The sequence below is a fragment of the Artibeus jamaicensis genome, unplaced genomic scaffold, assembly GCF_021234435.1.
Source record: "Artibeus jamaicensis isolate MK-2021 breed Jamaican fruit bat unplaced genomic scaffold, CSHL_Jam_final contig_432, whole genome shotgun sequence".
Lineage (NCBI taxonomy): Eukaryota > Metazoa > Chordata > Mammalia > Chiroptera > Phyllostomidae > Artibeus > Artibeus jamaicensis.
Window position 1 is genome coordinate 13,237,930 of NW_026521828.1, and position 17,352 is coordinate 13,255,281.

The following is a 17,352-nucleotide window of genomic DNA, read 5'->3' on the forward strand; positions in this document are numbered from 1 at the left end:
GATGAGATGCTGTTGATGACCCATTAGCTTTGTGCTTTTATACAGTAATGTCCTCAAGAACAAGGCGTCTCCCTGCCCCTTTACTTAAAGGCCCCAAATGGCCTTCAGTGCTGCAGTCCACATGTTTCTGAGCCCAGTGGAACCGCACCCCTGACCTGTGCCTGCACAGACACACACTAGCGGAACTAACCTGCTGAGTCTAATGTCACACAGGCCAAGACAAGACTGCCAGGCTTATAAAAATTATGCATAAATTAAGAACTAATTGGTCCTAAACAGAAAGGGTGAGGGATGACCAGATGCCAGAGGGACTAAGTCTTAAAGGGACCCTGAGCAAGGAAAGGTCTGTAAGGCACGGAGTTAATCCTCTTGGGCTGGAGGGTGTGATCACTGGTCCCCAAGTACTCCTTCACCCGCTGCTCTTTACCTCCCTGGAGTCCCCATTTCTTCCTCCAGAGTGGACACCAGCCTGTCCTGTCCCTCTGGAACAAGCCAGTGAGCAACAGACATGCACCCAGTGTCGGGTCATGGTTTCCATCTGCCCGGAAGATGTAGGGACACTTGACCAGTCACCTCCCTGCAGATACTGAGCCTCGGGAAGCCCCGGGCTCCTCCCCAGCTGGGCCCCAGCAATGCCCTGGACTGCACTGGACTCCTAACAGGGGCTTAACATTCCATGAAGGCCTGCCCGCTGGAAGCGTGTTCTGACAGAGGGCCCTGGAGACTCCAGAACGTGTTCGCCGCTCATTCCTTTGTGTGCGAGGGTTATCCTGGAAAGAAAGCAGCGGGCTCCTTGTGGAGACTGGAACGACCCCCCTGAACTTCCCTCACCCCTCCTTGCAGCACAACTTCAAGCACAGAGACAGAGCCCCTGGAGCCAGGCAAATGGTGGGTGGATTTTCTAAAGGACCAACCAGCATTTGTTCACTCATTCAACATTCATCTAATACTCAGCAAATATTTATTTGGGCGGTGGGTCGGGGGTGGCTCCAGTGTGCCGGGAACTGTGGACGCCCTGGGGCATTTGAGGGTGGACCAGCCTGATGAGGCCCCTCTCCTGAGGGAACTCCAGTCCTGGCTGGGTAGAGAAGAGTAAATAATAAACACGCATCAACAAACTCTACCATGGGCTGGGACCAGAGTTTTACATTTAACAAGGCTCCAGGGAGGCCAGGGATGGGGACGAAGTAGGCACACGGTGGATCCTGAAGAAATGGGTATTCCCACCCCCCAGGGAACCTCCCCCCCCCCAGGACCAATCCTCCTCTGCAGCTTTATCTCAGCTGGAGGGGTGCCACTCTGAGCCCCCTGCACTATGCCTCCTCCCCCACATCCCATTCACTTCCCCTGAGCACCCCCTCCCCACCGAGGCCACATGCAGGTGCCTCCTCCTTGCCTCCCATTCCCCCCATTCCAGTCCCTGCTACGTGTTCAGCCAGACTGGCCCCACTGCAGTGGTTTAGACCTTGTGCTCTGCAGCCGGGCAGACCAAGGCTCAAATCCCAGCCTTTTTACTTACTATCTGCCTGGGTGACTCGAGGCAAATCCCTGAACTCAGTTTTCTTGTTTGTGATTGTACCAACCTCACAGGTAGTTAAAGATTAAATAAAATAATGCACCTGAACATCCCAGCTTAGGACCTGGCACACACCAAGTAGTCACTAGAGGTTAGCTCTGTTCTACGGTTACTGTTATAATAAACAGCAATACTGTTGCAAACTTTCACTGACTCCTCCCCAGGATATTCACAGCTCTCCCCTTTAGCCACTGTTTTCTTACGGTGGGCTGGGGGGCAGACACAAACTCGGCAGAGGGACAGAGTGCAGAGTACAGAGGGCACACAAAGAATCTGTAACAAACTGGGACCACAGAGCGAAAGGGGGCCACTTCAGAGAGGGGCAATTCGGGGAGGTGGCACTCAAGCTGTCCTGGAAGGATGCGCTTGGAGATGGGGGGTCAGACGTCTCCTGGTAGGGTCCCTCCTGGTTGCCTGGTGTAAGGAAGGAACTGCAGAGCAGCACCAGCTCCCCCGGAGCTGGCCTCAGTTTCCTCAACTGTAAAATGGGGGCAACAGTGGGAACTACTTCATGGGCTTCCTCTGAGATTAAATGTGATTCCATGGGTGACTAATTTAGCACAGGGCCTGGAAGGGTAATTGCTTGAAAAGGTTAGCTGTTGTTACCTGTTCTCATCGCCATCATTGTTAAAGGATACAGTGGAAAATGAGGCCACGCTGGGTAAACTACCCCCAGGGTCCGTACCAAAAATTCTACATTGTTCGGCTCTTGCAGCGGTGGGTACAGTGTTGCACGGTCACATGCTGTTTGATGAAAACATGATGGATAGGCATTTGAGGCCTTGAATGCCATACCTAGGAGTCTGCTCTGCAGGCCGTGCAGGGTAGGCCTGCAGAAGTCTCGACCATCTCAGACCAGGGGTTGCTGTGGCCTGAGATCACCAGCAGCATGAAGGCCAGGTCATCATTATTGCTGAGGAGCCAGAGCAGGGCCCTTCCCAGTGTCCTGGGTACCACGCTTCCCTACAAGGAGCCTAAGACCAGAAATAAAGGCTCAAGCAGCCACGTTGCCAAGGCTGTTTGCCATGGCAACATCAGGGAGCCACTCGTGGGCTGGCTGCTGCAACTGCTCAGGGCCCGGTTTCTGCCGTCTCCTCGCTCTCCCTCTGCTACATGACTAGGTTCTGCCAGACAAGCACAAAGAAAAAAAACACGGCTGCAGAGCTGCTGGGGAGCATCCATCTCAGCCAAGCAGGGCTCGCCCGGCTGGGTTCCCAGACAGCGGGTCCCAGACAGCTGAGTCCCTGCCGCAGAGAGCCAGCCCTGGCCAAGCAGACAGGAGATGGGGGTCCTGTTCTGCCTCGGCTGAGTGACCTGAAGGCATCTGCTGGTCTGCTCCCAGTCTGTTTCCTCACTTCAAGGCAAGGGCACTGAGCAAATGGTCTCGAAGCACTGGGAACTCCCTGAAAGCTTCAGATGGACATTAGTGTATTTATATCATTGTCCTGGTCATCTCCATAGTGGCTACCACTTACCGAACACTTACTGAATGTCCTGCAATGCTGCAGACATTATTTATCCTCTGCAGTCATCCAAACAACATTCTAATACCTCCGATTTTCAAGAGGCAACTGGGGTCAGAGAAGACTCTTGCTCCAGGTCACACAGCTAGTAAGTGGTAGACCCCCAGTGGGAACCAGTGTCAGGTGACCTCCAAAGCCCAGCGCTCTGAACCACAGTCTGACGTTTACTCTCCTTTCCTGAAGCGGCGTCTCAGTGGACTTGGTTTCCCGGAACTCAGCGTTGTGACCTTGCTAAGCTGGACGGGTCCCTCTTCAGTTCCCCCCAAGGTTTAGGGAGAAGAATGTAACGCTCTGAAAGAACCAGAAGGCCAGGGCGGGATCAAGGGCCTAGAGTTCGAGTCTGCATTCTCTTTGACTATTTTTAACACTAACAATGGTTCCTCTCTACTGAGCATTTGTAAGCACCAGCACCCAACAGTCTTTGCTAAAACCCTTTAGAGTATGTGCCCATCAGTCCCACTACCTAGATGAAAAAACTGAGGCTCAAAGAAATCGTGTCCCAAGGCCACAGAGGTCAATCCTGGGATGCAAAGCCCTCAGCCACCTAAGTGAATAATTAGAGCAAATGTTCGTTTTCTTACCTAAAAGACTGAGCAGTGATTACAGCCTTTGGAGACAATTCATCAATGGCTTTGCCCTCTCACTTGTAAAAGTCACTCTGGTATCCTACTCTAGACTGGCAATAACTCAGTTTCTACCCTAAGCAAAGGGTGGGGTGGGAGCCCAGGAGTCCTGAAGACCCTGTGCCTGGCCCAGTAGTGTGACCTCGGGCCCCTCCTCTCAGCTCTGTGAACCCAGGTTGCTAACCCTCATTGGGTGGCCCTGAGCACCTGAAGAGAGAACCTAAGGTCAAATGCAAGGGGAGTGGGTGAAGCCTTTGGGGTTTAGGAACAGTGAGAGCAGAAAGAAAATGCAGCTTGTGCAGGGCTGGTGGGTGGGCTGCACCCCAGGGTCCCATGGCCACCACAAAGCCCAGGTGCCCTGGGCAACAGTGTCTGTCCAAAGACTACCCAGCCTGTTGCTCCCCAGAACCAAGATACCACCCCAACACACACACACACACACACACACACACACACACACGCACACACATCCTGATACTGGGAAAGAACTGGCTGGGGAGTCAGGGACCTGCGCCTCCTCCAGCCGGGTAGCCCCTCCTTCTGTGGCTCAGTGCTCCTTCTTCGGGAAAAGGCCAGGGTAGATCTGAGGCTGTCTAAGGGCCCACCAAAGCCTGGCCAGAGAGGGAGCTGCTCAGGAGCCAAGGTTCCAATCCCAGCTTCGAAGCTCACTACTTCAAGACCCCACATGACTTATCCTCTGTGCCTCAATCTCATCACTTCAAAATGGGGAAAAGAGGACCAACCTCGCAGTTACTGAGAAACCCATGCAATAGTACTCAGAGTTTCTTTGTAGGTACACACTGCAAAGGTCACGGAGAACACGCTGTGGTGTGTGGGCGGGTGGACCGGCGTGGCCACAGATCCCAAACGCCTGAAGCCGGGAGACAGGCCACGGGGCTGCACTACACCATGCCCGCCCCTGGCTCCTTCTGTATAAGTTTGACATTTTCCATGGTAAAACGTTTAAAATGCAAAGTTCTTTTCAGAGAGCCTGATTCCTAGTCATATAAAACTTGGCTCAAAAACTCGTCTGCTTCATGGGTGACCACAATGCTAGTCCAGGATGAAAACGTTATTTCTCGCCCTCCCAGAGCTGTCCACCCAGTTGTCAGGATGAAGGGACACAGGCGCCCCAGCACGGTAAGTGGCACCCTACACGCCGGTGGTGGAGGCTGAAAGACAATTGGCTTAACAATTAAAAGGCCTTCCACTGAGGCCGGGTGTGAGCCGGGGCTTCACGGGCCAGCAGGCTGTGAGGACCGTACGGCAGGCGGAGTGGAGACGTGGGGAGGACACTGCAGGTCATTCCACAAGCACTGATCTGTCTGTTCCTTCTCAGGGGCACTTGGACTGAAGATACAAAATGTGTCTGCCCTGAAGAGGCTCAAGGTCTAGCATCTTTGTTCACTCGGTGAGGGCTTAGAATGACAGCTATGTCTCAGGCACTTGGCTCACTCACTGTGAGGGAAAAATGCTGAATGAAACAAACTAAGAAGAAAAAAATCACTGTCCTTGCGGAGCTTAATCTGGAGTGATTTCCTGAATAAGACTTAACGTGGCCTGTATTAGATAAGTTGTATCTATTATTTGGTGCTCATCATATGCCAGGCATTGTATTAGGAGCTTTAAATCCAGTTTGCCATTTGATTTTCATTGACTCCCTGCAACAACTTTATAAGGAAATTAATATTTATCTTTATCTTTTCAGATGAGGAAAGGGAAACTCAGAGAGGTTGTGTGACCCACCAAAGGTCCAGAGCCAACAGTCTGTAGAGCCAGGACTCAAACACAGACAGGCGACTTCAGAGTGAGCTCGTGCCACGCCTGCACCTGGGGGTGCAGGGAAGGCCTCCCCAAAACAATGGTTTGAGGGCTGGGTCTTGCGGGATGAGGGAAGTGGTGGAAATGGGGACAGAAGACATAAAACAGCACACGCCTGAGCTGAGCTTCCAGGAAGAAAACCCGTAATCCTGGGCAGACCAGAGTCTTAAAGGGAAAGCAGACTGAGGACAAAGCTGGGGCCTGACCCTCCAATTTCAAGTACCTGAAGGCCTTTGATCATCAGGTTTAATTAAAAAGTTTTCATTTCATTTCATTTCCAAAGCACTGGGGAGCCATGAGTGATGTGTGAGCAAGGGAGTGACATCAGACATGCACTCTTAAGAGGATTTATCTGCCATCAGGGCCAAGAACAAGTGAAAGAGGACAAAGTCTAGTGTGGCCAAGATCTGTTTGGTAGCAACTACAGGAATCTAGTTATGAATGTGCAGGGAACCCAGACTACAAGGGGGGAGAGGAACGGGAAGGCTAATCCAATCCCATGGATTTTCCATCAGCCGAGTGTCCACAGGATGGATGTGAGGTGCTGGGCTACCCTGGAAGAGGAGAGATAGTAAAAAAACTGCTCATTCTCATGCAGATGGTTTTATCTGGGTTCCCTTCACACTCACACAACAAGAATTATGCTTCTTGTTTGTACATAAAAAGACTAAATGGATGGGAGTTAGCGCTCTACTCGATCTTGCCCTTCTGAAGTGCCTCAAAGAAGGAAGAATGCCAAGTTTTCTGAGCAGCAAGCAGATGCTCATTTTACTTTTAAAAATATTTTATTTATTTATTTTTAGAGATGGGGAAAGGAGTGAGTACGAGAGGGAAAGAAACATTGATGTGCAAGATGAACCTTGATTGGTTGCCTCTCATACACACCCCGACTGGGGACCAAACCTTCAATCCAGGCATGTGCCCTGACCAGGAATCAAACCGGCGACTTTTCGGGGTGATGCCCAACCAACTGAGCCACACTGGTCAGGGCCAGAGGTTCATTGTAAGTACAATATATTATTAACTAGTGCTCAACCCTAAGAATTAGGGCCTTACTAGCATCGTTTCACTGGCTGAGAAACTGAGGCCCAGGGAAGCATTTGCTCTAGATGCTGGAGGCAGAAAGACAGAATAGAAAGCTGTCCCTGGCTCCTCGGACCTTGGAGTCAAGCAGTCTGGAAACCTTTCCCACTGACCGTAGTGGGGTGGATGGTCTTCAGCTGGTCCGTGAGTTCTCCGAAACTATAATCCTCATCTATTAGTGGGAACAGTGCCTACCCTTTGTAGAAGCTTCATGAGACTGTGACATATAATGCACACAGAAGTTCACCAGAGTGCACAGCCTCTAGAGGATGCTCAACAAACGTTGATGATGAGGAGGATAATGATGAAGGAAGTGACAGCTGTTACCTGCAATGCTCGTGTTAATGGCCTCACTTCCAAATCCAAGCCCCTATCTGCAAAGCTGCTTCTGAGTCAAAAGCCATATCCTGTTATTCCAGAGAGAAAGAAGAGGGTGACTTACATCCTAGCAATGGGGGAGCTTCTGGCTGGCTTGCATCAGCTGGGGACAGGATGGCCTTGAGGCGAGGGGAAATATGAACCCCGGGGGCCCCACTGCCTTTCCTGGGTTTCACGAGCATCCTGATCATTAGCACCAGCGAGGGAGCCCCAGTGAAAGAGGAGCCCAGGCCTCTGAGAAAGCAAGCATGTCCCCTCTGGGCTTAGGTGAAGAAGTTGTTCTCCTTGCTCTCACACACGTGCACAAAGGCACCCAGCAAAGGCTGCACTTCAACTTACTCCTACAGATGGCTAGAACTTTGACTTGGAAAAGAAATTGGTCCAGCTTCTGGGGCTGTGGAGGCAGCAATATTCCAGACCAAGTGAACACTAGGACTTCAGCTCATCTTCCCACTTGTCCAGGTGGTGGGGGCCCCTTCTGGGAGCTCCGGTTTTAGAGCAAGGAGGGGAAAGGACACCAATTAAAAAAGGGTCCACGTTTTTACAAGCACAGCATTTTACAGCACAGAACCATAAAGCATATGGGGGAAAGGTTCAGCATCACAAGTAATAAAAAATGCACATTAAAACAATAAGGGTGACAGAGAATTTATTGATGAGCAGACTAATAAAAATAAAAAACAATGAAAATACCAAGAGTTATCTGGGAATGAGGTACCAAGTATTCCCACGCAATGCTGGTAAATGTGTAAATTAGCCCAATCTTTCTAGAGAGCAATCCCGAAATGTGTTTACCAAATGCATGCATAGTGTAATTGACAGAGTAATTTTACTTCTAGGAATTTAAATAAAGGAAAAAAGACATATGCAAAGATATTAATTTTCAGCACACCTCCCAATAGCAAAAAAATAAAAACAGCTTAAATGGCTAAAAATAAAGGACTGATCAAATACATTTTGTTTCAACCCTCAATGAGATACTGTATACTATATAACTGTTAAGCAGGATATTTATTAACGAGGAAAAATAGTCACAGTATATTGTTGGGAAGGGGGGGAAAAAGCAAGTTACAACAGCGTGATTCTAAATTACAATTAGTATATAAAGAATGAGTCCATTTCTCTACAAAGGTATAATCAAGAGGAAACTATAGGAACAGGAAAAGTATGGAAACGCATGAAAATGAACAGTGGTTGTTACCTTTGGGTAAGATTACATGTTTTCAACTGCTTTCCCTATGCTTGCCAGTATTCTCTAACAATTCTACAGAGAAACATTTTCAAATGATAAGGAGTTGGACCAGATGACTTACAGAGTCCCTGCCACTTCTGACATTTCGGCCATCTGTGACCGATGTCCCAGGGGACTTTGAACAGCCCATACTTGGCGTGGGCTTATGGCGTGGCCTTTGGAGCCCTAGTGCGTGCCCACAGCTGCAGCCCTCTGCATTCCTCTCTTCCCATACTTGCTGCCCAGCTGTCTCCCCAGCCAGCCTGGGAACCCCCCCCCCCCGCCCTGTAATTAATGTGCCTAACCAAGAGCTGCGTGAAGGGACACAGCATGGTGACAGGTGCCACGGGGGAACAACGAGATGAAAGGCACAATTCGAGCTCCGGACTCTTACTGGGACACAGGACACAGACACAAAGTGCCTCGTTGTATAACACAAACTAAGAGAAGCAGGGAGAGGAAGAGAAGCAGGGCAAGCCAGGCAGGGAAAGCCTGCTGGAAGAGGCCACGCAGGACGGGTGGACGAGGGCGCTGCGTGCAAGGGGCACAGCCTGAGCAAAGGTGAAGCCAACCCACAGTCCTTTGGAATACATGTCCCAAACCTTTCCAAGAAACTTTCACAATCTTCGGTCAGCTGGATCCCTGAACTTTGGCCCGAACGGGTAAAAGTTAAGTCTCTTAAACATAAATCTTCTCTCTATCTAACTCTGGATTAGCCACCAAAGACAATTTAAGCCTTTTGGATAAAGACAATAAATTACCTTTTTTATTCACTTTCCCCACCCTTTCCAGTGGGAGGAGGGGATGGTGAAGGAGGGTCTGGGGGAGGAAGAGGAAGTGCAGGAACCAGCCCTCTGAGTGCACAGTGTGCTCACTCCCACCAGGCCCTGGAGGTCTGGCGGCACGGCCAGCCCCATTTAACAGGTGGGGGAAGGGAGGCTCCAGGGTTAAAATGGCTTGCTCCAGGGTCACCCAGCCAGAGAGTGGGGAAGGCGACTCCACTCAGGCCTTCTGACTCCAAGTCCAGTGCTATTTCGAGGTAACACACAGGACCTGGAGTCAGGAGCCCTGGGTGGCTCTGTCACCCGCTGGCTGCATGGTCCCTCACAAGCCTCTCACCCCTCACAGCCTCTGTCCCCAACTGTAAAATGAGGGGACAGGTGATAGCCGGCCCAAGTCCCCTCACCGAAGGGCTCTGCGAGCCTTCTGGGGCAGAGGCAAAGCCCTCCCTCTCAGTTACATTTCCCAAGTTGGGCCGGCAAAGATCACCAGAAGGGCCTCAGCCAGTCACGTGGTTACGTAAAAAAAGCAAACGTCCCAGATTAACTTTCACTGCACTGCATCTGCTGATACCCAATTTACCCAATTTTCTAGTTTCCTTGGATGAAATATCCCTCCTGGTAGGCCCTCTGGGCAGCTAACGGGACAAATAATTAATTACGGGTTAGCCAAAGAGCACTGAAGATGGAGTCAGAACCTGGAGTCGGGTCCAAAACGACCAGATCTTTGCTCTGGGTCCTTGAACAAGTCTCCAGGCCTTCTTCACCCTCGACTTAGTGAAGAGGCTTGGAAACCCTCCAGGCAAGGGCGACAGCTGTGGACAGAACTTTCACAGGGGCAACTCGGTCCGGCCCGCACCCAGTACTCCTAGCCCCCTGATATCCGCTGGGGTGGGGGGCTGTGGGGACCGTGGTGGTGCTGGGGCTAGGATCCGCAGTCCCCGCAGATCTGGGCTCTGCTCTCCGGGCGTGTGACAGCGCCCCGCGACCGCCGCGGGAACTCCACTGCGGTTTCGTCAGAGGTAAAGGTACGCGCTCGGCGCGCAAGGCGTGTGCACACAATCACACAGACCCGTGCACGCAGCCCACTCAGCACACACTCCCCTGGCCTTGGGAGGTGCGACCACACCACCAGCCCCTTCTGACCAGCCCCTTCCGAGCGCGCCCGCCACCGACCACGAGGCCCCCCGCGGCTCCCTGACGCAGGGACGTCTGCAGCGCATCAGGACTGGCCTTCTCCCGCGCGTGGCGGGCTTCTTTTCCCAGACACCCCGTCACGCTGCGCCCTCGTAGCCGCCAGCCGGGAGTCGCCACCCGGAGTCCGCCCGCAGCTGAACGTCTCGGCTGCAGCGTCCTCTCCAAGTCGCGTCTCACGGCTTGGAGTCAGCTTGCAAACCTCTCCCCGCCCACCCGGTCCCATGACAGCTGCGGCCGCCCAAAGACAGAAGATTACAAGAAGCAAAGTTTCCCTCTCAACCCTCCTACCCCCGCCCTCTCCGCCCTCCCCCTCCCTTCCAGTGTTATGCAAAACGAGCCAGTTTGGCACCGGCGCTCCAACTCTAGGTACCAAACCAGCCCTGGCGAGCCGAGCCCGGTCCTACCCGGGGGCACCTCCCCTCCTGGCCCAGGCGCGAGCCCGCATCCGGGGTCTCCTTCTTTGCTCCACCGCATCCCCATTCCCCAGACTTCCTGCAGCCCGGCGCCAGGAGAAAAAGCTCTAACTACGGCGCCAAACTTTGTGCTTTTAACAGGCACGGTGCTGGGGAAACCTAGGGAAGGGTTGGGGGGGGGGCGCATACACCTCGTTCAGGCATTTTCCGTGGCTGTTTGTCCCACCAGCCCCCGCCCCCTGCCTGGGTCTCCAAGTCACCAGTTTCTTTGGCGCCCCCCCCCCAACCCCGGCACACCAGAGCACCCTCTCCTGTCACGCGCGTGTCGCCGGTGGGGCTCCCAGGCGCTGCTAGATCCCGGGACGCCGCCTCACCTTCCCTTCCCCCAGCATCGCCGAGCGCGCGCCGGGACCGCGCACCGCAGGGGGACCCAGGCGCCCCCAGACAGTCCTTCCGCCCCCATCCTGCTTTGCTCTCACCCCTGGGCGCTCCGCGGGGTAGCGTAACCAGGAAGGTGCTATCCCCGGCAGTAGGTCCACGCGCCCCTCAGACCCCTAAGTGGGCAACTGGCAGAAAACTCCACGCTGCGGGCGCAGATGAGAAGCCACGGGGCCGATGGGGAGTCACAGGAGGCAGGAGACTGGAAGAGCAGGGGACTCTGAGGACAGGGGTAGGCATCTGTGCCGGGGCCACAAGTCCACGTGAAAGTACAGCAGCAAGTGCCGGGAGCCTGAGGGCGCGCCTTCTGCACCCAGAGCTACCCCGAGGGTCCCCCACACCTTGGCGAGGATCCACCTCACCAAGGAAACGCGGTACCCCCACCCAGCTCTGCCGGCGGGGGGGGGGGTGCGGATTCCAAGAGACCAAGACTAGACCCTCCCCTGAGGCCGTAGCGCCCACGACGTTCCAGCTTGCGCGGGGCATCCTCTAGCTCCCTGCCCCCGTAACAGAGCGCATCGCGGGGTTCGTGGAAGGGGTCTCTGCAGCCTGGAGCCCCCAATCCCCTCATGCGCCCTGCGCTGCATCCCAGCCTCCCCGGCCGCAGCGTCAACCTCCGCAGCTCAGCACCCCTGGCCCCAGGCCCGCAGCCCCAGCTGGCTGTACCTGCGTGTCGGCGAGATAGTTGAGGAAGAAGGAGGAGAGCTCTTCGTCCAGCAGCGCGCCGCAGTCGTTCCCCGCCATCTTCCAGCCGCGGCTGCAGCGTGCGGCGGAGTCAGCGCCGAACCGGCGCGAGGGAGGGAGCCAGAGAGCAGGCGACGGAGGCGGGAGGGGGGAGCGAGGGAAGCGGAGGGCGGAGCTCAGGCCCTGGCTGCCGCAGGGCCGCTGGCTGCGGGGGCGGGGCCGCGCGGTGCCTGTGCTAGCAGGGGGTCGCGCCCCCACTTTCCTGAGCCAAGTCTAAAGCCGCGATGCTCGCAGACAGCCCCTGCCTGGTAGGACGGCGCCTGAAGCGGGGTGACGGGGCCTCAACCTGCAGCACGATGCCTACGCAGCAATGCGGGCAGCCCCCAGCTTTTGCCAGAGCGAATCACGTTGTCTTAGCACTGGGCGGGTCCTCCCAAGACAACCGGCTTCAGCGCTGATGGGGAAACTGAGGCCTGGGAAGGCAGAAGACAGCGTTTGAAGCCACTTCAGTAGAAGGAAGACAAAGCCTAGGTCTGACCGTGCCCGAGGTTGGAGTCTCTCTACCAGGACTGCAAGACCAGAGGAGGGATAGTTCAAAGGTGGAGAAATCAGGGAATGCTCCTCGGAAGCAGTGGCATTTTTAGAGTTAATTTGAAAATAGGTCGACTCATATTCTGTTAAATTTGGCAATCTCTCTCTCTCAAGTCTCCTTTCACTCCCCTTAAGTGCTCCAAATAATAAAAACAACAATAATGTCTCTTACATGGCCCGAATGCCTCGACGTGGCCAGGCTCGCTGGTGCCAGCCGCCCGAGGCCCACTGGCCTTCTCAGCACTCCTTGGATGAACTGTCTGGCAAGGGGCCTCTCCACACTCAGCAGCGACTCACCTGGTAACCACATCTTCAGGGAATCCTCCCCCACTGCCCCTCACACTGTCCACCCATTCCCTGTACCCCCTCTCCCACCACTGTAGCTCTCTTAGCTCCGGGAGGCTTCCTTTAAAACACTGGTTCCCAGATACCACCTTATATATGTTTCGGTGAGAATTTGATCTACCTATCCTGCCATACTAGACTCTAAGACCTGTGAAAACAGGGCCTGAGTCTGCTTTTCCACTTGCCGTGTTACCTAAAAACTAGGACGGTTTTGATTCCCACTGCCCCCACCCCACTACCACCACCACCACAGTGTATAGAAAAGAAAACTGCCCAGAGTCAAAGTGTACATGGATTAGGTGCAGAGCCAGAACCTGAACTGAGGCTTCCTGACTCCAACCTTGAACTCTGATAATCGTGACCCATTGTTGGCCAGGCAGGAGATGAGGGCTCAGCCAGGGTAGAGGAATGAAGGCAGGAAGACTTAGATCTGTTTTATTGGGCTTGTCCTGTTCTCCCCGCACCTGTACTTGCAAGGGCTGCCCCACCCTGTACAGCCAGAGAAGGAAATAGGGAGAGTCCCATACACCTGCTCAGACTTGAACACCAGAAGAGCTTCCTTCTCCGTTCTGAGCTTCCCAGAACCTCAGGGTGTAGTTTCACTCTTTGGGCTGTAGGCCAACACACTTTTAAGGAACAGAAAGTCCACGTCTGCCCTTGGAGCACTGGCTGGGGAGTCAGGGGTCTGGATGCTGGGCCAGCCCTGCCAGACCTTGTTCCAGTCTTGGGCAGCTCAGAAAGTTAAGCACATAGTCAGACTGTCAAGTTTTGAACCCCCACAAGTCATTTAGTCTCAGGCCTGAGTTTCCTCACCTACGCAAATGGGGATCATAGAATTACTACATAAGGCGATTGTGGTGATAGAGGAGACAATGTAGCTTAGCACAGTGCCTGACGTCATAGGAAATATGCAAAACTCTCTGTTTCCTCATCTGTGAAGATGGTGGTAAAACACACATCCCTTGAAGGCACTGGCCAGTGTTGCTTTCCTGCAGCACTTATAGGCTGCTGGTGCTCACTATGTGTCCTTGGTCACTTACTTAGCCTCTCTGAGCCTCTGTTTCCTCCTTGCAAGAATCTTGAGAGTTTTGCATGAAACAATACATGTAAAATAAATTGCTTGACCTTGCACCTGGCAGAGAGGAAATGGTCATCCTCACTGTCACCATCACCGACAACATCACCATTAGCATGAAGGACTTGAACTCTCTGAAAGCCTTGCTTTTCTGCTGCTGCCCAGGGCAGCAGAGTCAGAGCTCTGCAGGACAGTTTCCAGGGATCTCTCAACCAGATCCAGCCTGGGGCTGTTCCCCTTAGAGCCCGGAGGCTGGACTTGGAGAGTTCCCACGGTCTACCATCTCAGGCCGAGACCTTGCAGAGCTCCCAGACCAGATGGGGCCTCCCAGGGAAGGCCTCAACTCCACTCCCCCAAATTTTGTCTTTAAAATTCCGGGGTTGATAGAAAAGCCACGCATTGCTCAGTTTCAGGAACTTTCTCACTGATCACTCTGTCCTCAGAGTGGGTTTCTGGCTGGCAAGAAACTCAGGTGAAGGGGACTTCCAGCCAAGATGGAGGCGTAGGTGGAAACACTGTGCCTCCCCGCACAACCAAGTTTAAAGACAACAAAGTTTTAGTAACAAAAATTGAACCATACAGAAGTCCAACAACAACGAACCATTCAGCCAGACTGGTAAGAGTGGTGGAGTCAGCGGCTGGCGGAGCGGGGTCATGCAGAAAAAATTGGCCAGACCAACTCAGGCACGTAGGTGACGGTTGGCAGATCCCAGGCGTGGGGTGGCAACGGGCAGACCCAGTGGGGGACAAGGCAGCTGGCTGACCACGGTCACACATTCGCACACAGATAAACCAGGTGAAGGAGTGAGCGGTGAGACAGACTGCGCAGGCTAGGGCCCCAGCAACGGGAAATAAAGCCTAAAAGCACCAACTGGAAAAACTTTTCAGGGTCGAAGTGCCAGGAGAAGCTCCCAGGCTCACAGAGAGTTTGTTGGAGAGACCCACAGGGTTCTGGAGGGTTCACAGGCCCACACACCTGGGATCTGGCACCACGAGGCCCTGGTTTGCTTGTGGGAAGCAGCAAAGGGGATCAAAATCCGAGAGAGAGAATGGAACAAATGCCATTACCCCTCTCTGACCCTGCCCCCACATGCAGCATCACAACCCAGCGACTGGGTTACCCTGCCCTGGTGAACACCTAAGGCTCCACCCCCTCATATGGAACAGGCGAGAACAGAACAAAACATTATGGCTCAAGAAGAAAAACAGCTCAAAGCCCCAGAGCCAATACTTCTATGCAACCAAGAGATAGCCAACCTATCAGATGCACAGGTTCAAAACACTGGTGATCAGGATGCTCATAGAACTGGTTGATTTTAGTCACAAATTACATGAACAAATGAAGGCTAAACTAAATGAAATGAAGGGAAATGCACAGGGAACCAATAGTGATGGAAAGGAAACTGGGACTCAAATCAAGGGAATGGACCAGAAAAAGGAAAAAAATGACCAAACAGAAAATAATGAAAAAACAAGAATTCAAAAAAATGAGAAGAGGCTTAGGAACCTCCAGGATATCTTTAAAAGTTCCAACATCTGAATTATAGGGGTACCAGAAGGGGAAGAGGAACAGCAACAAGTGGAAAACTTATTTGAACAAATAATAAAGGAGAACTTCACCAATCTGGCAAAGGAAATAGACTTCCAGGAAGTCCAGGAAGCTAAGAGAATCCCAAAGAAGTTGAACCCAAGAAGGAACACACCAAGGCACATCATCATTACATTAGCCAAGATTAAAATGAAGGAGAGAATCCTAGAAGCAGCAAGAGATAAAGGGACAGTCATATACAAAGGACTTCCCATCAGACTGTCAGCTGATTTTTCAAAAGAGACCTTACAGGCAAGAAGGGGCTGGAAAGAGGTATTCCAAGTCATGAAGTCTAAAGACCTACATCCAAGATTGCTCTATCCAGCAAAGCTTTCATTTAGAATGGAAGGACAGATAAAGTGCTTCTCAGATAAGGTCAAATTCAAGGAGTTCATCACCACCAAGCCCTTATTTTGTGAAATGTTAAAGGGACTTATCTAAGAAAACGAAGATAACAAATATGAACAATGAAAGGACAGCAAACTCACAGTTATTAACAACCACACCTAAAACAAAAGCAAACTAAGAGGACAACTAGATCAGGAGCGGAACCATAGAAATGAAGATCATATGGAGAGTTAGCAACAGGGGAGTGGGAGGAGGAGAAGGGGGGAGAAGGTACAGAGAATAAGTAGCATAGAGGGTAGGTGGAAAATAGACAGGGGGAGGGCAAGAATAATAGGGGAAATATAGAATCTAAAGAACTTGTGACACATGGACATAAACTAAAGGGGGGAATGTGGGGAAGGGGTTTGCAGGGTGGAGGGGAATGAAGGGGGGAAATGGGACAACTGTAATGGCATAATCAGTAAAATATATTTAAAAGATAAATAAATAAGAAAGAAACTCAGGTGAGAAGGCACCTCACCTGAGGTATCCAGCTTCCTTTTCAAAAGCCTCTTACCCCAGGAATTCCTTCAAAAAGGCTACCCACAGTGTCAGCCTCATCACGCCCTCTAGTCCTTGGAGGAATTTGAAATTCTTCAGTGAGATTAGAAGCTCTCAAAAACCCTAAAGCGCTAGGTAATCTCGTGCAATTTGCTGACCCTCTCCAAGTCTGTTTCCCTATCTGTGAAATGAAAGAGCTGGGCTAAGTGACCCTCTACTGAGCCTTCCAGCCCAAATATGATGGCGTTGGATCATATTTGGGCCAAATATGTTGCAGTTTTCCTGTCCTGGGCATGTGTCAGACACCTGAGTTTGCATCATCTCAGGTTGTTTTTGACAATCCTGAGTAATTGGCATTGTGATGTCCATTCTATGATTGAGGAAACTAAAGCTTCAAAGTGTTTACTCCAAGACCAAGGAGCTGGAGACATATTGAGATTTGAACCCAGGTCTGTGCTTGGTCCAAGCCACAGTCCCTTGAAAGGCATTGAGAAAGGACCCATGGTAGCTACCCACTCCCGGGAACAGTGGTATATTTCTAGTTTTATGACTTTCAAGTGAAGGACAATAATAATGCCAAGCCTGGGTTTCATGTGACTCAACTCCTATCTTCTGTGCCTTTTTATTGGCCTTGCCTCTCCCGAGATTAGTGAAAGTTTGCCCTGCGCATACTCTGGGCCAAGCCCAGACTCCTCCAGGCTCTGCAGAAAGGGCTTCAGCAAAACGAACCTATTCGACTTGACTATTACATTCACTATGACAAACGCTTGAAGTAAAAACATCAGCACTTTCTCCCTGCTGGTAACAGAAAAATGCTTTGATCGGACACGATAGCCGTGGTTCTCCAAGTCTGGAGGACATGACAGTAGCCCGGGCCCCATCACTAGAGATTACAGTTTAGTCGGTCTGCAGTGGGCCCAGGAATCTGCATTTAATAAACTCCCCCAGGTGACTCTGCTACAGGAAACTACCCATCATTCAGCAGATGGTTAATGAACCCCTATGTGCCAGCCGCTGTGATAGGTGCCACAGATAAATCAGTGAACACAACAGCTGCCATCCCTGCCCACATTCTATTCACACAACTGCTTAGTACATTTTTGTTGAATGAATGAGGGA

At 52.1% G+C, this 17,352-nt stretch overlaps 1 protein-coding gene across 4 annotated transcripts in view; it reads right to left on the reverse strand.

Annotated features, from left to right (window-relative positions):
• The window catches only part of PPARGC1B (PPARG coactivator 1 beta), a 100,697-nt gene extending 88,847 nt beyond the window's left edge, over positions 1–11,850 (reverse strand). For all 4 annotated transcript variants that reach the window (XM_037161930.2, XM_037161929.2, XM_037161932.2 and 1 more), the window contains exon 1: positions 11,729–11,850. In XM_037161930.2, coding sequence (XP_037017825.2) covers positions 11,729–11,806 — 78 coding nt within the window. In that variant the 5' untranslated portion in view covers positions 11,807–11,850. The remainder of the gene's footprint in view (positions 1–11,728) is intronic.
• Between the last annotated feature and the right edge of the window lie 5,502 nt (positions 11,851–17,352).